The following is a 27,210-nucleotide window of genomic DNA, read 5'->3' as shown; positions in this document are numbered from 1 at the left end:
AGTGTGATCTTTGTATACACTCCTCATTGTAAATATTTTGCTTTGCTGGTTCATTATTTTGCACTAATTGTTTTTGTATCCGGTTAATTGAATTGCACATACACGAGGGCTGTGTTAATTGGTGTTTTAATCATGCACTGTGGATGTATTTAGGCAGCTGACAGCTTTGTAAGTATTGCACCCAGAGGAATTAAGTGAGATCACAAAGCACGTGACAGCTTTGCTAGAGTTTCACACCTTGCTTGGCTTTCTCAGAGATAATGAAGTTCTGATATCCTGCCTGAATGTTCCAGTTTTCTTTAGAACAATGGTATCCAACTCTAGTCCTCAAGACCCTACTCCCTCCCAACATGTCAGGTGTTCAGAATATCCCTGCTTCAGCACAGGTGACTCAATCAGTCCTTGCTTCAGACTGAGCCAACTGTGCTGAATCAGGGTTTGCATGAAAACCTGATCTGTGGGTGGGTGGGGGTCTTGCGGGTTGGAGTTGCCTACTCCTGCCTTAGATCTTTAGCACTGAAGTGCAAATGTTTGAAATTACACCGAAGGGCTAGTTTACCTAACATCGTGAGGAGGAGAACAAATGCCTTTTATATATATTTTTATTTCAGCAAAGAAAAATCCCACTTGTGAGCAGTCATCTGTCTCAGCCCTACCATTCCCCATTATCTCCCAGCATACAGTGCTTCCACTGCAGCCAGGGATTCTGGGTAATGACATGCAAGTGAGCACTCCCCTTTTACTGCCAATGGGGACAACATTTTTGGTTTTGCACAGTTTGCCACCACAAGGCTTACAATCTAATTTGAATGCTTGAGGCACCAGGAGATGAAGCGTCTTGCCCAAGGTCACAAGGAGCGGGCTAAGTTCCTCCTTGAGCCCTAGTACTCTGTAGCACTTGGACATCCTCATATGGCCATTTCACCTAAACCATACCCCATGTATGTTTTACAGAGGTTTGTGTGTGCGGTTTTGCAGTTTTCAAAATATCTTGGCGCCTGCGCCTACAACTCCCTCCCTGGCACCCGTGCTCTGCGCAGTGATAACTGACCTGTCAATCACTGATGCACGGAGGGATCCCAGCTACATCAAAGCTGGATCTGGCGTGCTGGTACCACAACAGATACTTTATCCATTGTCTGCACTTCCAGTGTATTGAGCCAGAGGAAGGGAAACAAACCCCAGTGACCTATTATTCAATGATATCTCATAAGGGGAAATATAAATTCCTTCCTGACTCCAAGAATTGGCAATCGGATTACTCCCTGGATCAACATCCTTCCCATGTATACTTATTTGGTATATCCGTTGTTACCTTTCCTTTCTAAAAAGATGTCCAACTTTTTTTTTTTTAACAAATCTATTGTATCTGCCATCACAGTCTCCATGGGTAATGAATTCCACACTGTAACTGCCTTACTGTAAAGAACCCTTTCATTTGTTGCTGGTGAAATCTCCTTTCCTCCAACCTTAAGGGATGACCCTGTGCCGTTTGTACTACCCTGAATGTAAGTTCTTTTGAAAACTCCTTGTATTGTCCCTGAATATATTTGTTTATAGAACAAAAATAGATGAGAATAAAAGCTACTCCAAAAAAGAAGAAAAATAGGGAAACTCGCCAGCAAAAGGAGTTTAAAAACAATTTATTAAACCTACTTAAAAAACATGGACCGACGGTGAAAAACAATTCTCCTCCCTCGCGTTTCACGCCCCCTGTGGCGCTTTTTCAAGGCGTAACTACAGTATTGGGAGGAGGTGAATGATCTTTATAACTCCCACCGCGAGTGAAAGACAGCTGATGTCAATTGTTGATGATGCAAACAAGAAGTGAAGGTAGAAAATCATGGAAAGAAAACCTTTTCTTTTCTTCGATTCTTTTTTTTTTTTCATTGGTTTTCACCCTCTGCACCCGTCCTCCACCCACAAAACACACACTGCAGCCCCCCCCCCTCTGCACCTACAAAACACACACTGCAGATACACACACAAATCAACAAAACAGACTCTGCAACCTCTACATCCTCAAAACACACACCAGCAGCCCCCTCCCTACACCCACTGCAGCCCCCTATAAACCCACACACTGCAGACACACACCAACAAAACACTCTCTCCCCTTCCTCCACCCACAACAGACACTCAACAACAAGACTCTGCTGCCCCCTCTACACCCACAAAACACACACCAACAGAAGACACACACACTAATAAAACACTCTGCTGCCCCATTTACACACGCACACACACACACAAACCTTTCCCCTCACGCTCCTGTGCGGAGCTCTCTTCAGGGTGGGTGGGGGAGGAGTCAGTGCCTTGCTGATGCCTTCTGTCCAATCACCTCCCCTGTCTAAGAGCAAATTTCACTCTTTGTGAATGAAAACTGAAAGCTGATTGGCTGAAAAACTTGGCAGGGTGCCAAAAATTCTGGGCCATTACTGATTGGTTAAAATTCCGGGCATTATACAATCAGAGAGCAGGGATTTCAATAATGCCTGGAATTTACCAGCTTTAGCCTATAATAGAGGTAAAAGTTACTCCACACCGGGTCTCCCGGGGATGTAGGGATTTTTTGGCTCTTATATTACAGCTTATGTGGTCCCCTCCGGCTCCCTAATATCCCTATATCTATATATAGCTTCACAGGATACTCTGTCTTTACCCGACACGTGCTCTGTCTATTTACAACTAATTGCCACTGTTGGAATACAGCTAGGCCGCCTTGAGCTCCATACACAATTATCCTTCTATTATATTTGTTTATAGTTATTATATCTCTTCTTGTAACCCCCACGGCTGCCTAACAAAAACGCTGGCTCGTGTGTGTGTATAGATTTATTACTTTGGGAATCAGAAATTAAATTGTGTATTAAGTCCTCTTTTTGTAAATATTTTTTCTGTAAATAAATTTCCTAATCACATGGAGTGATCCAGCTGAAATCTTATCCAGTCTTAAACACTGAATTTGTTTTGTCACGCATGTATTTTATTATGATTGTAATTATATTGCTTGGTTATATTATAGGGTGTAACCATGTCAAGCTATATATTTTATTAATGGTATTCCCATGTGTCATACTGTTGGGATGGGCACCTGTAGCGGAAAGTACCACTCATTAGCTGAAGTATGCCGTAACATGTGCTTTGGGTAAGCAGAACTCTGTCACGTGTTTGCTACCATATATAGAGTTGTTTACTACAAAGGAAGTGTGACTGTATGGGAAAGTATCACTCATCAGCTTAAGTGTGCCATGACGTGCTTTGAGTTAGCAGAGCGCTCTGTCTCTGTCACATGTTTACCATATATATAGAGTTGTTTACTGCAAAGGAAGTGTGACTTATCAGTTTAAGTATGCATCTTGCTACAACACTTAGACTTCCTCCAATGAGTGCTAACACAAAATGCTATAAATAAGAGTCTAGGCTGGGGATAGTGCCAGAAGCTTCTCCACGGACCGTGCAGGTGCCCTGGCCAAGAATTCCCCTCGCTCTCTCGGGATCAGACTGTCACTAGACTGATTGGGGCTTCCCTAGGTGTTTGGAGCGTTTTTTCTGTTGTATGCTGTTAAACTGTGCAAGCTGTAACTGAGAACATAACCGAAGCGAAGTGAAATCCCTTTTTGATTTCCTCTGTTTACTGACTGTGTGTGCAAGTTATTGGCTGAATCCAGAATCCTTGCATTACAGCACTACAGCAGGAACTACTGTTTTGGGTGGGGGTGCTGTACATATGAAATCGGTAACATACAAACATACATTGCGATAATGTAAACATATGTAGACCCAGGGGGAGCCTGGAGTACTCGTAGTTTCAGACCCCATGGTTGTACAGCAACTTACCGTGAATCCTGTCTGTTTCCAATTGCATCTGTCTGCACATCTCAAGGACTTGATGATGGGTTTCACATACAGGTAAATAACCATTCTGTTTTCATTACAGAATCGTTGGCAGGTGTCATTATGGAAAATATGAACACCTGCCCTGACAGATAATGATGATTAGAATTAGAATGGTTTCTAATGGTAATAGTTGCAGTTAGGAGTCTCCGCAGAACACCGCAGTCTAAGGCCTCGTCCCCAGTGTTGGCTGCTGCGTGCGCGGCGGGAACAAGATCCGCCCTTCTATGGTACCGGGCCCAGTAGCTGCCTGCACGCGCATGTAGAGATCGCGATGCGCGACCACATTTTGTAAAGACAAGGATATTGTTTTTTCTTGTGGCGACAGAGCGCTGGCCACGTCATGGCGGTTCAACCAATGAGGGCGGACCGGGCGCGTGATGTCATTGCCGTGCCCACCCCTCCATCGCGGGTTGCCTGGAGTCTGCCAGGTCGCGCTGACTTGAGTAACGAGCACTGCCAGGTGCCCCGTGCGAGCACGCAGTGGCCCATAGCCTGAAGTGAAGAGATGTATCAAGGCAATTTCTGCAAAACGTGTGGCAGAGGAATTTTCATGTTGCCCAACTTGCTGCAATGAATTAAAGCAGAATTCTACGCGGATCTTTTTTTTTTTTTCCCTCTTATTTTAACTTGCCCTTTCCAAAGCGCTTATTTTTTTAAAAATCTTGGTACTTAATTTAAGAGATATGTATATATATATTTTTTTTTTAAATGTCCGGGGGTTTAAAATGGAGCTCTCCACAGAGCTCACTGTAAAGGTTACTATGATAACCTGAGACCAGCATTAAGCAGAAAATTAATTCAATGGAAGTGTGTGTGTTAGTGTCCCGAGCGGCACTATCACAGTTTATTGAATCATCCACAAGGTATTTTGCCGCTTCCCTGTGCTGCATTAAAGTTATAACGTGATTGGTAGGTTGATTTCTCATTGTCGGGTGTCGCTTGAGAAACCTCTTTGTGATTGGTTGCTAGGCGTTATAGGGAGTGTATAGAGCTTCTGTTTTGATTTGGATTTACACCTTTTTGTTAATTACATAGTTCTACTTGAATTTCTTCTTTGGTGACTCATTTGGAAAAGATGTACTTGTCACGTTCGGGGTTGACCAGACTATCTTGGGAATGTAATCACCAGGGAGGACAAGGATTAACGAACAGTGAAGTTTATTAGCACAAGCTAACAATGGCAACGCCTACAGTAACACAGACCATATCCCAATACAAGGGGGTAATTTCCAGGATCCTAGGTGCAGGGCGCTGCCAAAGCGAGAGTACCCTAGATGTCCATAGTCCCAGAAATAGTCCTTAGTCAAGGATGGAGAGGGGACATCTCCATGCTCTGTAAATCCACACAACATGGGGGTCTCGACATGAGACCAACCCTCACAACTCTGGACATACAGGTTGGCGCCGACTTGTATAGCTTTCCGTCTGCATACAAAAGAATGGAAGTCGTGCCAACCAATCAGGATGGTTCCTTGTATCGGCTACACCAATCGGGGACACAGTGGGTCGCCGGAACGGGCCAATCTGAGAAGGGGGTGGAGTTATATGCCAAGGACGACCCCAGGGGGCGGGCACTCCTTTCAAAACAAATGGATAGAGTGATGGGGCTAGAACCCACCCTCTTGCGCCCCAATACCAGTTACAGGCGCCGTGCAGACTGACGCCCTGCTGCCGGGGGAAGATTAATACTCCGTCTTTGGAGTAAGTGCTTTCTCAGCAGGCAGGCATGTCCCTCCCATCTCTCCCATTGTCTGTGGTGCACAGACCTGGTGCCCACAACCCTGGTTTTTCAGTGTATGCTTGATACATTGTTCCTGGCCCAGGCGTAGATTGAGTCCCACACAAACCTGTTAAACGTCACCGCATACTATACACATAATTAACGCAATACCTAAACCTTGGCTTGGCTACGGAGTGAGTGATAAGTTAATCCTTGCAGCAGGGTAGCCCTTTTGACTGACAGACAGCATGCCGGTTTAACCTTCATTGTGGGTGCCATGCTGCTGTTACAGGACCCGTTTCCTATCATTATGACAAATGTAAAAATAACATTTTCGTTTGGCTTTGTATTTTTGGGGTTACTTGCTATATCCTTCCCCCTATAAATGACCCATCTTAAAAATTAGCTCAATGTGATGCTGGCTGATATAGATATATGTATAGGTACATATAATTTTGATATATTTTGTATTTATGAATGGCAAAAATCCCGCAGTAGTGTCCGCCTGGCGACCTCTGCTGTTTTTTGTATTAACTTGCTCCTCCGCCGCAGCAGGAAGCACAAACTTCAGCGGCTGATCAGAGAAGCTGTCCTATGCCGAGCTGCTTTGCCACACCGTGGCATTCCTGCCCCACCCAGGGATATATACTTCTCCCCCTGACCTGTTTTTTGTGTTTCCTTCAGATAACCTTTGATGATGCCGCCATCTACTTCTCGGAGGAGCAATGGAAAAATTTGGAGGAGAATCAGAAACAAGTCTACAAGGACCTCATAAAGGAAATATACGAAACCATGGTCGCTTTAGGTAAGTCTTCCCTGTGCTTTGGATTGCTTTTATATTAAGGGTAGCCTTATGTCTGTCCCATGCATTTTTTTTCCATTCCCTTATCGCACCTCTTGGGAGGCAACTCCACCAATCCACCGGCGTTCCCATGACGTTCTCTCTCGCCTTTCCCCAGGTCCAGCTTCCGAGCGTGACCTCTTGCTTTAGCACTTCTCCTCTTCTTCTGAAATACCTTTCCCTCCTGCACCTCGATGAAATTGAAATCCTTTTATATATTTGAAATGTTAAAATCCTAGCCCCCCTCTCCCTTCTCTCCTCCAAGCTCTGAGGTCCTTTTAGTCTTTCCTGATGGTTTTTAAAAATATTTTTTATGATGTAGCCCTTTGCACAATCTCTAATTAATTCATGTCCCGGAGATCTCCAGGACTGAACACAGTATGTATTCGAGGTGAGGTCTTGCCAGCTTGTGCAATCATTGGTATCACTTACCTCTCTGCTGCTAATACCTCTCTGTTAAAGCTGCAGAACAAGCAATATCCTACATGTGTTTTTTTTTTTTTAATAAATCAGTTCTGTACTATGAGAAAATACTTGTAGCATTTAAAAAAAAAAAAAAATTGTTTCTATAGCAACCATTTACAAAGTCACATCCCCTTCCTCTTCTGAAACAGGCTCTGGCACACACATTTTTGAGCCCTGCTCCTTCTCTAGCAGTGCACCAATTGTATCTAGTGACTGCCTGGTCACATGATCTTCCCCACAGAACTTTGCATCTTTGGTCCTCTTCTGCTGCACTGACAGCTGTGACGGGAGCTTTGTGACAGGCTATGAATAATACACCACCAAATATATAACTGGGTTGAACCGAACGAGACTTAGATATGATCAAATATAATTTATTCCTTGAAAAAGGTGAGCACACGAGATTATACAAATAACAGACAAAATATGGACACTCACTTAAGATGGAATGATGAAACAGTCATATCTGGACTGGCAGTTCATACAGCAATCTTCATAATCATCAAGACACGAAAGACATGAAGGACAATAGCCATAGGCTGAGCCTTGTTCTTATACTATTATTTCCCATTGAACACAACCTAAACCCAGCCCATCTCATAAATCAGTGGTGAGGTTGACAGTTTTCCTCAGAGTAAAACTCCTCCCACCCAAGGACGTTTAAAAACTGCTTTTCCTATCTAAATAACTTCATAACTTCAGTTCAGTAGTACTTACTGGCACGCGAGACATATTAATACATTCCGGCACGCATGACGCTCCCAATAAGACTAAATATTACCGTGTAATACTAAAATTAAGAGAGATATTAATATCTGTCTCTTAGTACCGGCGAGACATCATGTGTCTGTAATCATTATTTGCGGCTCGATCCCCCGGTTACACATATGTAACTCTTAGCATGTTCAGCCGAGGACATCTCATAATATTCTTATATTTAATAAGGTCACTCATTCTGATATCTCCTTGGGTAACCGCACCCCTGGCCCCATCAAAAAATCCTTTGAAGCAGGCTGTGGGTAGTGAACATTTGTCACCGGTGCTATATTTCACACCCAATGCCCCAGACCTCCTGTCCTAGCTGTTTCCCAGCAATATACCCTTGGCCTGCAAATAAGGTATTAACATACAGTACACTAAAAAAACCCTCTGTACTTTTCACACCCAACTTCAATCAAGCCTTTTGAAGCCCAGATATTTCTTAAAAGACACCACGCATCCTAATGTATTTTCCTAAACTGCAGCTCATTAACCCCTTAAGCCCCAGTGTGTGTGTGGTGCAGACACTGGCCCAGAAACAATACATTTATACAGTGGAATAAACCGTTGGATGGCTGAAGCAAGGCAAAAACACATTACTGGACCCCAGTCCAGTTAACCCCTTGCTTCCCAGGTGAGAGTAGAGGGTGGCCAAATGGGGTGTAACCCCTTTAATCCCGGGCCAAATCCCCTCTCTCTTGACAACAGCCATTTAGTGAACCCCCAAGCCAAATCTTCACCTATCGATCGGCAACTTAGCTAATTACTTATCATTGTATGGATTGTATTGACGCACATATCAAAAGGGTATTTCTTTTTGCTCTTTTGTCTTGTACATAATGGGAATATACTCTTCAAACACAAAAGTAAACATTTGGAAAATACTTTGGCTAATACAGCTCCCTGTATATGCACACCTCGCATCCCTCTGGCGTTCCCCATCACTTCTGGATTTGTAAAGCATTTGATGCTGGCTTTCTTTTTTCAGCAGTGTTTCCATTAAGTTCCTCGCTATTGCCTTCAGTCTCTCCAGCCCATGGTTGGCAGCTGGCTTCCTCTCTTGGGAAGTGTGTAAAAAGGTGAGGCTGGCACGGGGGTGTGTTCAAAGAGTAGAAATCGCTTATGATGAGCACAGCATCAATACGAGTGACATAGCCAGCGCTGTCCTTTGCGTGCAGGACAAAGCAATCAAGAGTCCTCTTCTCTGATCAGGACAGCGGGATCTTATTCAGGGCTTATACTTATATCTTAGAAGAGCTGTCGCACTAATCATTCTTATTTCTAGCAGTCTCTCTGCTCATGCCCCAAATACCTCCCTTCTTCCATAACTGTATCTCCTTTGTTACGTGCTATCTGTTGCTGGCCCTGGCTGTGTGGGATACTGTCTTGTCATCAATTCCAAGGTTGGCCTCCTTCATGTTGCCGTGGCTCTTTGAGACATTAACTCATTCCTTGCTGGATCCCACTGGCCAAGTCTTAAACAGTCTCCCTTCTTATGAACAGTCAGTCTCTCTTGTTACCCAGAATCCTCTGAGCATTAAGTCCGGTGGTGTTTCAGGTCCAATAGATTGGGACTACGTTTGCGCTTCTCCAGTCACCTGGTACTATACCTGGTAATAGTGGCCGGTTAAATCAGGGGTGGCCAACTACAGTCTTCAAGGACCACCAACTGGTCAGGTTTTCAGGACATCCCTGCTTCAGCACAGGTGGGGCTCATTCAGTAGCTCGGTCAACGATTGGGCCACCTGTGCTGAAGAAGGAATATACTTGAAACCTGACCCGTTGGTGGCCCTTGAAGACGAGAGTTGGTCTCCCCTGGGTTAAATAGTTATGTTAATGGTTTGCCAGCCCTCCATTTTCCTTCCCAACCCTCCCTCACCCCAGCACCACTTACACTCTCTTAGTATCCTTGAATGTTTCTCATCAAGCCCCATTTTAGTTTTGAAAGTTCTATTGGAGACCTCCTCTGTGAATGCACTTTCTGTTTATACTAGTGGTCCCTTCAAAGCATTAGTAAGACCACACCTTGAATATTAAAAGACATTATGTAACGAGAGAGAGAGTGCAGAGAAAAGTCACCAAATTAATAAAGAGGATGGATAATCCGTCTTATGAGGAGAGGCTAGCTAATTTTGATTTGTTTACATTAGAAAAGAGGCACCTAAGAAGGGATATGATAACTATATACAAATATATTCGGGACAGTACAAGGAGTTTTCAAAATAATCATTCGTCCTAAGGACAGAACAAATGACACGGGGTCATCCCTTAAGTTTGGAGGAAAGGCGATTTTCACCAGTGTGACATACAGCATGCCAGTGAGTACGTAACCTGCCTACAGGACAAGGGTTAATACACAGCTTGTAAGCTGTCCCACTTTTCACCTTTGCAAAGGTCCCTCAAATGAACAATATCTCCCCTCAGTCTGTCCCCATATACCATCTGTCATGAACAGCATGCAAGTGAGCATGTGACTTAGATATGCAACCAGGGTTAATACACACGGCTACTCTAGCCAACTCACCTTTGTCCTCCGCAAAGGTACTTACAATTAGTTAATGTTAACCCCTTGCTCAATTGCAATCATCTCTCCGCTGCCACCACCCAATAAGTATGCAAAATATGTAATGTATATCTGCCAAGGTCTCGGGTTTATAGAAAAAACTATGCACGTAACACACCTGTTGTAGCAAAATGTCTGAACATGTAAATACTCTCTCCAAAGTGTGCAACAGTTCATTCAGAGCCCCAAAGCATTACTGCATAAATGCATTAAGAATGTTTTAATAAAATACAGTGTTCTGTTTATATCCTTTTTCTGTAATCTAAGCAAAGATAAAATAAGTGCAGAACAGTTTCTTAAGATAACAGGATAAAACAAACGATATGTCATCGGTTACCCCCCCCCCCCCCCCCCCCCCCAGAGAAGTCACTGGCATAGAAATATGAAAATTCATGTGTTTGGTCCCAAACGCACCTCTGTTGAATTGTAATTTAGAATGAAAAATTAGGGCTTAACACCATAGGCCCACCCCTGCCGTAAATCAGCTGCTAGGTTGACGTATTTATAACAGAAAAAACTCTTAAAGGCGGTTAAATGCCTGCCTTAATATATAAACGCACTCGTAACTTCTTTTCTCTAATACTTAGACGCCATCTTCATTGTTGCGTTCGTGCTCTTCACGCGCATGCTTGCACCTAAAATGTGACAGCTAAATGTATATTGTCGCAGGAGAAACTGTTATCTGTCCTTGGCCCCACTTCCCCATGCAGTGTGGTATGGTTTGATTTTGTCTTTTTGCCACGATGCTGAATATGTACCTCTTAAAGATGACGTCATATGATATTCTCATTTTTAATAAAGTTCCTCAACTAAGGTTGGAACTGTCACCCCTCTCTGTGATGCACAAGGGGTATCGCAGGAATGTTGGTCTCCTTTTGAGGCTGACACGCCCGGGGCGACTGCATTGTGCCCACTGTTGACTGCTTACGTGTGGTGGTGTCACCTGGCGTCTCCCGGTCTTCTCTGTCTTGATCATTAAAATCATGTTTTTCTCCTGCAGCACTATACAAAATGGCCGTGCAGCGTCATATGATGCTGTGTTGCCATGGTAACGAGACGGCAGTGTCCTGTTGCCGTGGCGTCATGATGCCGCACGGCCATTTGAATAGTGCTGCAGGAGAAAAACATGATTTTAAAGGCGACAAGACGGCGAAGGCCGGGAGACGCCATTAGGACCCCATAACCGGAATCCGGCACAGGTAAGTGTCTTGGGGGCTGGGGGGGGGGTGTTATCGACTGTAATCAAACTGTAGCTACATAACCCCTGAGGTACCAGATTGTTTTAAAACATGTAATATCATATTTTCATGACCAGCAACAAAGGAAAGGATTCTTTATAGCAAGGGCAGTACGAATGTGGAATTAATTACCCATGGAGACTGTGATGGCACATACAACAGACCTCTTTTTAGAAAGGAAAGGTATGCAAGGATATACCAAATAAGTAAACATGAGAGGGATGTGGATCCAAGGAGTAATCTGATTTACCAATATTTGGAGTCAGGATGGAATGTATTTTTTCCCTTATGAGAGATCATTAGACGGTATTTCACGGGGGCGTTTTGTTTGCCTTCATCTGGATCAATACAATGTAAATACAAATATAGGATAAGTATTTGTCGTCTAAATTTAGCATAGGTTGAACTTGATGGACTTGTGTCTTTTTTTTCCCAACACCCTCTACTATGTAACGATGTAACAGTCTGCTGTGTAGTCTGGGGGGGGGGGGGGGCGCAAGTTAAAAACTTAGCGCACCCCTGCCCTAGTGGATGCATGGAATCTGTCGCTCTATTCACTTATCAACACAGCTCTTTGAATGTTCCGCTGAACCAAAGTTCTTAAGTTATTTGTATTTAATTGGGCAAATAGATGGTAATAGATGTAACCTTTTGGGCCTTCTTTATGATGGTCCCTGAATGGGATGGCCTTTATGACATTCATTGGAGCATTAAGCGTTATAAGAACTTCCCTTTTGTGTCTTTAGGAGGAAGACCACGACTAAATTGTTTTTCAATAACTGAAAATGTCTCCTTACTTTCAGATTTCTGAATGGGGGAATGATTTGTTAATTTTGTTGAAAAAAGATGACTAAAAATAAAAAAAAACCACACAGCCGTACGTATTTCAAATTCTTTGGGGAGGCGTAACAAAAAAAAACACACACACAATCAAGTGATAATATAAATGTTATATTGATGGTAATAGCAAGCTTGATCACTACACATAGTACAGAAAATATATATCATATAGATATATAGTCTCTCATGTCCACATAATAACCAGGCATAGAAAAATAATATATATGGAAGAAAACCTTACATAAATATTAAAACAAACACAAGCATTCGAGAATAAACATTAAATCACGAGACTGACCGTATAGTTACTCATACACGGCAGAAGGCCTGACGGTATAGTAGGGCCGCTCTATTCCTTCTGGCCTTTTTCTGGGATGTTTCTCCTGCGCTTCTTTAGTATTCACCCAATCTTCTTCTGCAGTCCTCTGTATCTTCTACCAGGTCTCCTCTCCCAGGGCTCCAACTTCCAAAGGCTTATTTATAGGGCTTCCCCACTGCCATGGATTGGGCGTTACGGTCTTCTGCTGTTTCGGCCTGATTTGGTGAAATTGGTTTAGTATACGAGAATCAACTGCCCCAAGTTGTTTTTCTTATCCCACCTGTGCATGGACTTCTAGGAGGTTGTAAATAACTGGGCAGACATATGTAAATCGATTTTTATTAGTTATTTTCTAGGATAATTTTAGGTCTTCCGGGAGGTTTTAAATGATTGGACAAGCTTATGTCAATTGACCCCTCTCTGAGTAAGGATACCTTCTTCTCTTTCTCCCCCCCCCCCCCCCTTTTGTCTGTCTCTGTCTGTCTGTGTCTATGTGTGTCGGTGTCTCTGAGTCTCTCGGTGTGTCTGTTTTTGTGTATCTCGGTGTGTCTGTTTGTGTGTCTGGCAAACTGGGCAAACCGGGCACTCTCTGAATTGGTTCAATATGTGGCATAATTAGTGTCCAAATCTTGTTGGGCTACCATTTCCAAGCCCCTCCTTTAACCCCAAAACAAGAAAAAACACAAAAGCGCACCAAGATGAGAGATAGATATTGTATTAGCAACAAATAATAAAATTAGTAACTTACATATAAAATTTCTTTAATAATCCCCGATTCTGGTGTCTATCACAGGAGTAGGGCATCACATAGGAAGTATGAAGGGTAATCTCAGTTCTGAGAGATCAGACCCGCGCGCTGGGGCTGTCTCTGTTCACTCTCCTGTCCTCCACGTGTGGTAGCGTGGTGCGGAGTGTAGCGCGCATGTGCAGGAACCGGGGCCTTCAATAGGTGTCCTTAGGATGCCTGTCCGTTTTTGATAGCATAGAAACGATCGGAAATAAGCAGGAACGGTACACTTGAGTGTGTACTGGTGGTGGGTAGTAAAACCGCCAGCCACAACAGTCGCAACGCGTTTCGTTTAACAAAGTAAACTTCTTCAGGCAAGACTGCCTGAAGAAGTTTACTTTGTTAAACGAAACGCGTTGCGACTGTTGTGGCTGGCGGTTTTACTACCCACCACCAGTACACACTCAAGTGTACCGTTCCTGCTTATTTCCGATCGTTTCTATGCTATCAAAAACGGACAGGCATCCTAAGGACACCTATTGAAGGCCCCGGTTCCTGCACATGCGCGCTACACTCCGCACCACGCTACCACACGTGGAGGACAGGAGAGTGAACAGAGACAGCCCCAGCGCGCGGGTCTGATCTCTCAGAACTGAGATTACCCTTCATACTTCCTATGTGATGCCCTACTCCTGTGATAGACACCAGAATCGGGGATTATTAAAGAAATTTTATATGTAAGTTACTAATTTTATTATTTGTTGCTAATACAATATCTATCTCTCATCTTGGTGCGCTTTTGTGTTTTTCTTGTTTTGCTGATATTGGTATCACCATCGGGGTTCCGGTGGAGACCACATTTGGAGGTGGGGGAGACACCTCATAAACACAGAAGCAGCAAGAGAACTGAGAGGGACCAACACTCCAAGTTTAAAGAGCTAGAGCGCGGACTGAACTTTTCATCCCTCCTTTAACCCGTTATGATTTCCAACTGTGACCTTAATTACCATATTTACCATATAGCTACATTTTGCTACATGCTACACTACTACCATTTATGTTTTTCTTGATCTTCCATATCCAGTTCTACTGGATCCGTGTCCCTGGATGCCGCTTTTAACTTGACACATTATTTTGGTTGTGTTATTCTTCACTGGTATCACTGTATTTTCTATGTAATGGCCTAATTCGCATATTTTTATAGAAGGGGTTAGAAGCGTTTACTACGTTTTCTTGAGAGAGGCTCTATTGGAAGCCGAAATGTCGAAACCAAATAAATTCGACTTTGATTCATCATGTGTGTGTTATGTGTGGACCATCGCTGTCCTTTTCCTACTAGACAGAGCTAGAGGCCGTAAAGCCCAAATGTAACTTCAGGATGCCCTGCTTACAGGGATCAGGATAAACATGGCATCATTATTTAAAGTTTATACTTGTATGATTTTTGGTGAATAAACTGATCTATTTATTTTTTGGTTTGTTTTTTAATATGTAGTCTTATTCCTAAAAGTGTAACTACAGAAAGCAAAATAACAGATATGACAGAATATTCCCAGTGATTTGATATAGCACCACAGTTTATTACTGAGATTATTATACATGACATAATGCAGGTAAAAATAAACCAAATAAGGTGCACAATACGTAATGGTAAATAGGAAGTTTTTAAACTAAAATGAAACGGACCAGAAGGATTATTGATCAGTGGGTTGAAACCCATGTGGTGATCCCTTTTAGATTTTAAGAATGATTTGCTCTGCATGTCGGGTCACTCGGAGCCTATTGTGTTGACTCCTTGGTCTTATCAAAATTGTCATAAGCTTCTGGTGGATCCTACCCCCCGCCACCTCCCAGGTGCCCACCCTACCTTTACCCTTCCCCCTTCTATTTGTGTTCTTTTTGTTTGTTTTTGTATTTGTTTTTGCCTTCTCATGTGCTAGTTTCTATTGAATTTTCATATTGTAAAACAAGTGTAAAAAATATATATATTTATATACAATATATACATACACACGCCCCTCTTTTTAGGGACTAGAGAAATATTTTGTGACAGTGGCCAAGCTTCAACAACCCTGTGCACGAAGCACCTCCTTAATGTCCGAGTGTTGTCTATTTACAATGGGAACTTGGAAATCCCGTAACTATTAGTCCCCCGTCCTCCATACTTTCCCAACATTCTTCTGTTATTTGAGTTTTCAAAGTAGTCCCGCCAGATTTGTGTACAGTTTATTTGTTACCGGTTGGGTGCATGGGTGTCCTGGAGCTGAGCCACATTATTTTCACTACGGGGACCCTCCTGGTTCCTGAGATACTTGGTATTGTTACTGATGTTTTTTGATGGGGATTTTCAATTGCCATCCAATAGAAAGCTTCAGCAGCTTCCCTTTGGCCCATGGGACACTGCAAAATTTGGCATTCCAATTGAATTTACCTCTAGGGAGCAAGAACATAATAATCTGTGAGTATCTCAGTACCTGGGGGGTCACCGGGCCAAGAATACTGCGGTTGAGCTCCTATAAATGTAAAAAATGGCCAGATAGGACTGCTGCTTTAAGTTGGCAGAACATTGCTTCCTATTAAATTGAGTCCCCTACCACCACAACACAATCTATTGCCATGACCACATGTACCGAACAGTTGGTTGTCTCCCAGGGGCTTGAGTTCAGCACATTGCGGATCGAGTAGACAGGTTGTTGGGAAGGGCTGGGACTGACCCGGCGGTCTTGGTACATGTTGGCACCCACGTTGGCACCAATGACAGAGAAAGGTGGCGGGTCCTAAAAAATTATTTCGGGGATCTAGGCCGTAAGCTTAAGGCAAGGACCTCCAAGGTAGTATTATCTGAAATACTTCCAGTGCCTAGCGCTACCCCAGGGAGACGGTCGGAGATTAGGGAGGTTAATGCCTGGCTAAGGAAGTGGTGTAAGGAGGAGGGTTTTGGTAGGGTGGAAGGTGGGATTCCTTTTAGAAGAGGTGTTATCTTTACGGTACGTGCGCTTTGGGTAATAGTGTAATATGATATGATAAAGATATTAATGTAATAATATTGCTTTGGCCCCTAGTCCGTTGGAGAACTCATGTGCAAATCTATGTATTGGAAATGTACTTTAAGAACTTCACCCCAGAAGTGGGTGCATGAAGGCAGTTGATGGTATTATTGTACAACATTTGAAAGCCAAGATTTCATTTGAAAGCCAAGATTTAATAACGTGTGTCTTTTTTTATTTTTGGCTTCATGCCTTGTGACAGAACCATGTTGGGGAGTCAACCCATACTGTCAATTTTTAAGTTTGGATGACTTCCCACTTTTCAATAAAAGGTGCTGTTCCTACAGGCCCCTCTCAAATATCGTGGACCTTCCCAAATAGGAAACATTCCCCTAGAAATCACCTGCTGCATGGGATGGAACAAGAATGCAGATGGAATCAGAACTCCAGTGTGGTGATGCCACTACCCTCACTTGTGTAGAATAAAAAACTTCAGGCCTCACTTTAGTATAGCAATGTATTATGGGCAAAAAAGCTTGCTCTGCTATAGAAAGTTACCAAAATAATGTAGTTTAACCGCTCATCCTTTTATGAAAAATAGATAGTTCGATATTTTCGTAATAGGGTATATGAGGATGATATAGGAGCACACAAAAAAATATCCAAGAAGGATAAGAAAGATTCCTCTTATTGCACTCTATTATATCGTCCTAGCAAAACAAATGTGCTTTTTTTTTTTTTGCCATATAGGCTCTTAAATCGGTACAGACTATTAAAACCAAAAATAAAAAAGTTTTTTATTACATCAAAAAATCTTAATAAGTGACTCTGTGATTTATATACAGTGATAAAGGTTTAAAAGGTCCTCTCACACAGGGGTAGAGTGGTAAGAGACTAATATATATATATATATATATATATATATATATATATATATATATATATATATATATATATATATATATATTAATCAGACTATAAAACACGTTAATGTGTGTCTGTTTATTTAAACCCACTCTTGACAGCTCAGTATAATAACAAATAATATATACTAATATCTAACGACTCTGTATACTGTGAATATTGTTAACACTTGGTTTAATACACATCTAGCTAATTTGTATGAAATCACATAGTGGAGAGGTATATATGTGAGTAACATATGAGATCCTTTTTAATCTATATATATACATACATGCATGCATACATACATACATACATAGTCTCTTACCACTCTACCCCCGTGTGAGAGGACCTTTTAAACCTTTATCACTGTATATAAATCACAGAGTCACTTATTAAGATTTTTTGATGTAATAAAACTTAAAAATGTATTTTCGGTTTTTATAGTCTGTACCAATTTAAGAGCCTACATGGCAAAAAAAAGCACTTTTTTTTTCTAGGACGATATAATAGAGAGTGCAATAAGAGGAATCTTTCTTATCCTTCTTGGATATTTTTTTGTGTTCTGCTATAGAAAGGCAGTGTGGGTAAGTGCAGGTTTTTAAGAGAGGTGCAGGAGTTTGTATGCCCTACTTTAGCTTAAACCATCGTCTTCTGTTTTAATGGTTTACTTTGAATATGTGAGCGGGGAGATATAAGCGACAGTTGAACAGGAAACCAAGAGTCCTTGTCCTTGAAATGGGGTAAAATGTATTTTTGTTGTGTCCGTGTTGTCTTCTTTGCAAGAACATATGCTGATTTTTGTATCAAGTAACTGTGTAACTGCCGGAAACCGCAAGTACCCACCCAGTGACACGACACAGTGTAATATTGATCACGCCTCGCTCTTCTTTTGGTATAAAATAGACTGTTTAGGATTAAGATTTTCAGTGCTTATGGTAATCAGACTCATGTCTGATCATATGTACTGTCACTCTTGCTACTGCTGAGCAATATGCATAAAAGTCTCAGACTTGTTTCCCTAAAGTCAGAGTTGACTTTGTTTCTTCCACACTTGGTAGAGAGAGCCAGTAAATAGTGAGGATGGAATTCTGGGAAATGGCTAGCACTACTGTGGTCATCCTTAAGATAGAACTGTTTCCATTGTTTGGAAGTAATCAGGATAGCGCTTGGACCTGGACACTATTTCTAACGATGTGTCCATGTGGGACCATCATGTGCTGCGCATCGTTTCGCTACTACGTCTTCTCTTGCCAATGGGTAGAGGTATGGCTTGGTTGGAGAGCCGCTGTCTTCTCATTGAACTAATTCACAAATGTATTCCTTTGCACAGGATATCAAATTCCAAAGCCGGAAATTGTGTGTCTGATCGAACGAGGCGAGGATCCTTGTCCTCTCTATTCCAAGAAGAGAAAACTCCAGGGATCCCAACCAGCGGGTTTACTAGTCGGCGGCAAAGGTAAAACTGGCACTTTGTATTTCTCTTTGTATTTGTAATAGTTTGTTACTACATTCTGCGACGGAAGGTGACAGGCGCAGACTCTGGAATGCTGAAATATTTGTTACCATATATTGAGGCAAAAGGTTATAGAAATATATTATAACTTCTATAATGTGTGGTTGAAACCTGTGGCAGCTTCAGATTGCAAAGCCAGTATAACCAGCGTCGCATTGATGATACCCAAAAGATCGAGACACCTGTCTGTGAGTAGGGTTACTGGTTCTGCACTTCTTTAGCCCAGGCTGGGCTGAAAAGCCTCATAATGCGGCAGGCATATGCTTGTAGGGTGTCCATGTTAAAATGAACATGAAGTAAAAGTTGACACTGCTCATTTGCATGTCATTACCCAGAATCCCTGGAAGCACTGTATGCTAAGAGATAATGGGGAAGGGCAGGGTTGCAGACCTGTCTGAGACGTGCGAATGTGCTCACACGTGGTATAGAAATATATTCGAGAATGTTCATTAAACTCTGAACACTTGAACAAGTTGGTACTCTGTCCAATTAGAAATGGGCTTTGCATTTGGAAATAGTGAATATTTAAATGCATGAAGAAAGGCAGCCAATTATGCAAACCATTTTTTTTTTAAATCACACACTCAACCAGTTCTGGTATCTCTCTGTGACAAGAAAATATAAATAAATGTGTAGGCATAATTACCTGTATACGCGTGTGCTTCACAATATCTGGTATTGCCTTGCAGATCCTGAGCCCGTGATAAAGACGGAGCCTGGGCAGGTTACGTATGAACCTTTCAACCCTCTGCGTCCAGGGGATATCTCATCAACCCAGGAAAGGAGCAGCAACGGATTGCAATGCCAAGCTTGCGGAACATACTGTAACAACCAGTGCCAGATGAGCTTTCATTGGGAGACACAGAGACTGTATCATTTATCTCCTACGGAAGGGAGCCAGGGAAAACAATACGTGTCCACTCCTCCACAGTACTACAGTGGGAATGTAGCACCGCCTCGCTATGCCAACGGGAGTGCGGGAATCCGACAGGCAACACCCCCAGTTGCCAGCTACGGGCATGTAGGAGGGGGGCCGTTGACGCCCCATTCTGCTGGCTATAGAAGTTCTGGAGATCCCAATTCACCATTTACGATGCCTGAGAGGTCGGGGAATTCAATGTCCAACAGTTTTGAAAATAAACAGTCAGCCGCTCCGGGCCCTGTTGGGAGCAACACGGGCAGTAAGTATGCAGTTCTTGGACTCAGTCTGTCTGGGATTCCCCCCTAACTCTCTGTGTGCCTCTAGAGCAGGAGTGGCCAGCTCCAGTCCTCAAGCGCCACCAACAGCTCAGGTTTTAAGGATACCCCTGCTTCTGCACTGGTGGCTGTCAGACTATCCCTAATACCTGGCCTACTGGTGGCCCTTGAGGACTGGAGTTGGTGATCCCTGCTCTAGATCCTGTGTGCCCTCTAGAAACCTCTGTATGCCCTGTCATGCTGTGTCTCCGAAAGCCCTTGTAAAAAATTGTATGTCCATTGCATCTTCTTCCCAGATATGAAATTTCAGCCTTCGAGTTTGGCACATAAAAAAAAAAACGTTTTCACAGATTGAAGTATACAAATCAAGTTCTTGCATGTATTCTCAAAGATGGCAAACGGTGGTCCTTTTCTTTCTGCTGGTTTCGCCCCGTTCTGATATTATCCTTCTCCTTCCTGGTGTCGTCCTGTGTTCCTCTTCCTAACTGGTTTGCAGTTCTGCCCAGTTTTTATGCAGAGAAATACTCTACTGTATACGCAGCTCTTCCTATTCCAAGTTCTCTCTGAATATGGTCTTTACGTGTTTGGTCTACATGGCATAATACAGAAAAAGGTGATGTAGAATAGCGCTAATGGAAGTAACACAATAAACCCTAATATGAGGGTTAACCCTAGTGGCAAGCTAGGCAGCCTGGAGGAAATCTGATGGTACAATCAGAACAGATACATAAAACAAAGAGGGATACTGGCGCCTAATGAGTCCAATTAGGTGGAGTCCTGGATGTCCAGTAGAGATAATTCAAGTCCCAGGGTGATCAGCAATCTCTAGATCTTGAGATGGCCTGATGGGACTTCATTCATGGGGTATTGAACATGAAACGAAAGAAAGAGATATTTAGTGCAACACAGCTATGATAATTCATACAGACATAAACTCACAGGACATACTAACAAGACTAACAAACACAGAAGCAAAGCTGAAATAAAAGGTAAGTTTAATATAACTAGATTTATAAAATGCTGGACAATGTCTGGAACACCAATCCGGTTGAGTAAAACCTGAGTGACACTCACAGGACGACAGAAGGTAAAAGGCAATAAGACTGTTGAGATCTTGTTTCCATGTGGCGAGAGTTCACAGAGGGCCTGGAGCGCCGTGTATTCCTCCGTGTGTCCTTATCAGGAACCGGAAGTGACGTCTCGGAATGGATCGTAAACCGGAACCGGTAGTGACATCCCCGGACGATGCGTCATAGCCTGACAGCCCTTCCAACGGAGTTGGAAAAGAAACGGCGATCTCCTCTCCTCCTTATCTCACACCGAACCATAACACTCAATAAACAACCTGCCTGTCCCTCAGATCCAAGGTCCAAAGTCCAACAGTGTAAAAAAGATAGCCCTACGCGAAACGCTTATTCATATTATATGCCACGCTATTCATATTATATGCCACGTAGACTAAACCTGTTAAGGCCTAATACAGATAATACACGTAAGAATCGGAAACGCCCAATATGTAATATATGGTGTCCAAGAATACAAGAGGATATTGAAGGTTAGAGGAGAGGAGAACATCCGGTCTAGGAAGGGATACATCATGAAAAAAATAGTCAATCAAATCTGCTAAGCTTTATTGGCATGACGAAAGAACATTTCAGTATTGCCAAAGCATAAATAATAGGGGGTAGGTTACAATGATTACACCGTACATGGGTAACAGTTGTGGGGGGGGGGAGGGCGGGGGGTAGTTGCTGTCTCTCAGCCTGTGACAGGTGCTGATATAGTGTGCAGCCAGTTCTGCTGTTACAAGTTGCCATCTTGAGAACACATGAAAGAACTTGATTTGTATACCACATACTGTATATCTGTGCGTACTATGAGAAACTACAAACAAACACAAACAGAGCCCAGTGCTACATCCAATGGCAAAAATACACAGTTAAATACCTAACATATCTCTTGAATAAAAGGGTAATTTAGTTTAAGACTTTGGCCAAAGTATTGTACGCCTGTGAGCCCCTCCAAAGCATGACCATAATTCACAGGTCCTAACACTGATTAAAATTCTTAATAACCTGTACAATACTAGGAAGAATGATCATAATTGATCTGTCATAATCAACTGCATGGTTCTAGATCTGATTGAAATTCTTATTAACCTGGACAATACCAGGAAGAATGCGCTGTATTAGATCTGTCACAATCAGCTGCATGCAAAGACCTGTGCAGCTGATTAGGACAGATCAATTATGATCATTCCTAGTATTGTACAGGTTATTAAGAATTTTAATCAGTGTTAGGACCTGTGAATTACAATACTTTGGCCAAAGTCTTAAACTAAATGACCCTTTTATAATATATACAGCATATATATAATGATTTTTTTTCCATTGTGTATTTTTGCCATTGGATGTAGCACTGGGCTCTGTTTGTTTCTAGTTTATATTGCCATGCCCAGTAGCACTCCTTTTTGACATTTGTATACATATATATATTTAGTGGTTTATTTTGGGGCTTATATGAGCTTACTGGGTATGTGTGTGTTTGAGTACTATGAGAAATAAACGTTTGTTTATTTGCCAAAAACTTGAATGCTGGAATTTATAATCTTGGAAGAAGATAATCATAAATTACTTTTTAACACTTTTTTTTGGTTAGAATTTTAAGTACAAATGGAAACCATCACCAATACCATGATAGTATTTCCCTGATACCATGCATTTCTGTCACAAATAACAATTGGAGTGCAGAAAGATAAAGGAGTAAATGGCTTGGTCATTCCCTTCAAGCAAACATCTCTCGTCTGGTAGGATATTTGCACGATACAGAGTTTCCACACGGGACATCCTCATGATTTCTGCCTCATTTTTTTCAGGTGCTGAGCCCGGAAACCAGAGTAGAAGGGAACAGTACCCCTGTGGTAACTCTCAGCCTCAACGTACAAGTGACACGTCATTCCAAGATAGAAGAAACATTGGTGTCCCGTGTCAGGCCTGTGGAACTTTCTGCAACAACCAATGCAGGATGAGCTGTCAGTGGGATCAACAGAGACTACATCATGCAGCTCCTGGTGCTATTGAGGGGAACCAAAGGAACAGCTATACCTCTCCTCCAAACCCGTACTTCAATGGTAGTGTAACCTCACCTCATCATTCTAATGGGAGACAAGGGATAAGACCTACAACTTCTCCAGTGAGTCCTCATGGGAACTTGGGAATGGGACAGTTATCTCCGCTCTATGCTGGATATCGTAGACCCTCCGATCCAAATTTACCTAACACAATGAATGGAAGGTCTGATAATACAGCAGGCAATGCCATCATTGGAAGTAATGCAGGTTATTCATCTACACATTGTGCAAATCAAGTCAATAAATCTGGAACACTCCCAGTTACTAACAGTGGGAATCAAAGGATGAGACAAACAATGCCTCCATTGGCTGCCTTGGAGACCATGCCAATGTTCACAGCTAATGGAAGCCCTAGTTCTGTTAATGACCAGAGGATTAGACACTCGGCTCCAATTGTCACTAGCAGTGACGGCTACAGAGATAAGAGTGGCATGCACCCAAACAATATTAAAAGACAAGATGCTTGGCATTATTCAAACCAAGGAAATGGCAGGGTGGCCAGAGGTTTACAGCCTTTTTCACAACCGCAAGCTATTATCGGTCAAACTGGGCATCAGAAGAGTTGGGAAACCATAAATGACAAAAGCCCCTCTACTACAGTAACCATTCAAAATGGTCATATAGTCAAACATGCAATGTCATCAGGAGCAGCTGTGAGTGGTCAGGAAGCCTGGCGTGCGGGAACATCAGCAAATTTTAGTAATAACTATGTAGTTAAACGTGCCACTCCCCCCATCACTCAAAATAGCAACCAAGCTGTTAAACAAGCCAGTCCTCCAGTAAACATTGTTGAGCATCGAGGAGAAAAACGTGCCTCACCTTCATCTAACACAGGTAACGGCCAATTCACTGCACGTGCTACACCTCCCACAGCCAGGGAAGGAAGACTTGATACGCCCCCAGTTACTGTCAGTGGTGTTGGCTTTCCAACAAGTCGTAGCCAAAGCATAGGGCGAGCTACACCTCCTGATGCTAAAAGCGGGAATCAAACTAGACGTACCACACCTCCAGTTACTATTAGCAGCATCCAAGTAGCTGGGCTTTCTGTACCCCCAGATGTCAAAGTTGTGAATCGGGAAAGTAAACATCCATCGTCTCCAATAATTATTATCGATGATAAAGAAAACAAACAAAGTAATCCTCCCAGTTTATCAACCCCAGTCGCCAACATCAAGAGTAATGGATCTACTCCTGCTGCTCCCTCACTTAGGAACATTCAAGGTCAAGGTGTGCCACCTGGTGGTCCTGTTCTGGTTAATAAACTTCAAATGCAGCAATCTTCCCCAATTATTGTGACTGGGAATCCAGGCCTTGGAGGTGCATCTCTTCCTGTTGCAGTTAATGGGAATCAAAGCTTTATGCTGACATTTCCCGTTACAGTTGGGAGCTCAGGAATTATGCTTGCCACTCCTATGAATATTGCAGAAAGCCCAGTCACAGGAGTTAATCAAGCTAAAAACCTGCTGTTAAGCAAGAACCCAAGACTTTTACAAACCAATACAGTTCCCACTGGCACAAAACCAGGAAATGGCAATGCCAAGATTGCCTCTGTGACTATGACATCGATAATTGGTCAAACCAATTCTATCCCCATGACCATACAGTCTGGACAAGCAAACCCGGTCACTGTTAATGTTAATCAAACAGCCCGTATTGCCGGGAGCCTCAATGTGAATAATACTAATCTTGGAAAGGTTAACAGTAGTGCTATAAAAGCAGTTCCAGTGACTAGTGGAAGTCAAACAATGCAACAGACTATTTTCGTAGATGCCAATTCGAGATTTTTTCTCACTACACCTTCTATTGCTTCCAAGGACAATGTCCCTTCCGGCCGAGTTGGAATGGGGAATGCTACAGTTGTCACTGTTAATGGAGGCGTAGTCACTGGGAATGGTGCTCCTGTTGCACTCAGTAGGAATTTGCAATTTCGCAATATCGCTCCTGTTAACGTAAACCGAGGTCTGGCAATTGGTCATCCTGTTCCTATCAACGGGGGCTTGAGAAATGGGAATACAACTATTTTTACCATTGATGGAGCTTTCAGTATGGGAAAGGGCACTCCTGTTACACTCGCAGGGAATGCCACAGCCCACGGTGGCAAAGGGGCGTTGGGTATTAACAATTCTGCAATTGTTGCATGTGAATCGTTGAATGGGAATGGTGGCTTGGGGATTGTAAATGCTGGACCAGTTACTGCACCTGTATGGAAAATCCCTTCTGCTGATGTTAATGGACACACGCATGTTGGACAGACTTGTTGTACCAATATTCGAAGTCTTCCTGATCATCAGAGTGCTGGTGTTGTTGTCAGAAAGGCCAGTGAGCCCAGCGCTTTGTGTAAAATCCAGCAGACATTATCCAACACTGCCAAGTCAACCCTTACAGTAGAGCGACTATTTAAATGCAGTCAGTGTGCGGAAAGCTTTAGCAGCCCTGAAAGCTTAAGTTCCCACCAGAGAATTCACGAAGCTGTAAAATCCTCAGCAGAAAACAACGGTTGTGATCTGCGAGGCAAAGAACCTTCTGAAACAGAAGACCTTTCTGGGGCAACAGATGGGGACTCTCCAACTATTCTATATACTACCCAAGGTGATGATGGCAGCACTGTGTATGTAGTCACAGTGTAGTTTGGACAGTTCACAAGGCAACAGATGTTTCTTTTTACTTTAATGGACTGGCCAAAGTATTAAAGCTCCCACTTTATTTTTTTCTAAATGCCCCTTTTTATTTTATTTTTGATGACTCCTCGATTTATGTAAGTGTTTGTGAATTTATTTTATTTGTGTGAGAAATACTGGAAGTTAAAGGTCTCTTGAAAATTCAATGCTCCTGTTTGTTTGGCAAATATCTCCTTGAAAATCGTATTTATCTTATCTGAATTACCGATGTCTCGGGCTCCCCCCACCCTCCCCTCCTCTCCTCTCGAAACCACCTCTCGGTTTTTGAATCCACAAGCGTAGGGTGAAACAGGAGTCCACCGGGCAAATTGGAGATCCAATATGGCAGCCAGGGTTACGGATTGCTATGGTGGACAAATAGGGGTGACGTCATGGCTTTATGTTGGTGGCCATGTTTGTAGTGTATACACAACCATCCAGAACCAGTGGATCCCCGTATGTTGGGGGAGCATGGATCGGTACCAGAGGGTCACATGGTTCATGTTTTTCTTTTCCTTTTTTTTCCCTTTACGTTCCTGGACAGAATTGTATTTTTTTTTTATTTACCTTTTCCATTACAATAGAAGCATTTTCACAGTTTTGTTGTTGTTTGCAAAAACAGATTAATTGAATGCTACTGTCAAACTTTTAAGGAAAAGCAGTATGGATTACGAAAATGAAGGTGTTTGAAATAATAATAATGTACAGTCCATTTTATATAATAAAATTATGAATTTCCAGCTTTCGAAAGTGAAAACTATTCTTAATAAAGCACACGATGTAAGCATGTGAATAAGTGAGACCGCATTCCCAAGATAGTACGAGCTACCGCAATGAGTTATTCATGAGGTTTTAATGCTCTGTTTATACTGTTTGTTAATAGAAATTGCTGCCAATATTTGAAATTGTAAATATTTTTCTATTTCCATGTTTTACAGTAACCAGTATAGTATTAGTTACCTGATCTATCACTCCTACCTCAGAGACACAAGGGTGAGGTGGTAATGTTTTTTTGTTTTTTTTTTAACAACTCAAATACTTTTTACTCAATAAAAATTTTACAGCTCTAAAAGGTTCTTACTTTTTTTGTAAGTTTCTGAATTTGAACAGGGCGAAGACCTTTAAGTGAGTGTGATATGAAAGAATCCGGACAGAAGTTACACCCAGGCTGCGGTTTAACCGCGTTTAAAATAAAATCGTGGGCCTGATTTAAGGGGCTAATTCTAGACCTGTCAAAGCAGGAGTAGCCAACGCTTGCCACCAAGGGCTACCCAACAGGTTGGGTTTTAAGGACATTTCTGCTTCAGTACAGGTAGCTCAATCAGTGGCTCAGTCAACGACTGATCTACTGATTTAAGCCACCTGTGCTGAAACAGAGGTATCCTTACAACCTGACCTGTTGGTGGCCCTTGAGTATTGGAGCTTACCACTTATGCGCCAATGCGACC

General features: G+C 42.5%; 1 protein-coding gene across 2 annotated transcripts in view; it reads left to right on the top strand.

The window, feature by feature from the left end:
• Nucleotides 1–26,834, top strand: part of LOC142487971 (uncharacterized) — a 60,023-nt gene extending 33,189 nt beyond the window's left edge. Inside the window, exons 1-5 of one of the 2 annotated variants that reach the window (XM_075588200.1) lie at nucleotides 4,189–4,360; nucleotides 6,305–6,425; nucleotides 18,596–18,721; nucleotides 19,468–19,959; nucleotides 22,851–26,834. In XM_075588200.1, coding sequence (XP_075444315.1) covers nucleotides 4,241–4,360; nucleotides 6,305–6,425; nucleotides 18,596–18,721; nucleotides 19,468–19,959; nucleotides 22,851–25,732 — 3,741 coding nt within the window. In that variant the 5' untranslated portion in view covers nucleotides 4,189–4,240 and the 3' untranslated portion in view covers nucleotides 25,733–26,834. Of the gene's footprint in view, nucleotides 1–4,188; nucleotides 4,361–6,304; nucleotides 6,426–18,595; nucleotides 18,722–19,467; nucleotides 19,960–22,850 lie in introns of those variants that run through there. The other variant, XM_075588201.1, reaches the window with a different exon arrangement.
• Nucleotides 26,835–27,210: the final 376 nt, after the last annotated feature.

The sequence above is a fragment of the Ascaphus truei genome, chromosome 2, assembly GCF_040206685.1.
Source record: "Ascaphus truei isolate aAscTru1 chromosome 2, aAscTru1.hap1, whole genome shotgun sequence".
Lineage (NCBI taxonomy): Eukaryota > Metazoa > Chordata > Amphibia > Anura > Ascaphidae > Ascaphus > Ascaphus truei.
This window is presented reverse-complemented; position numbering and strand designations above follow the sequence as displayed.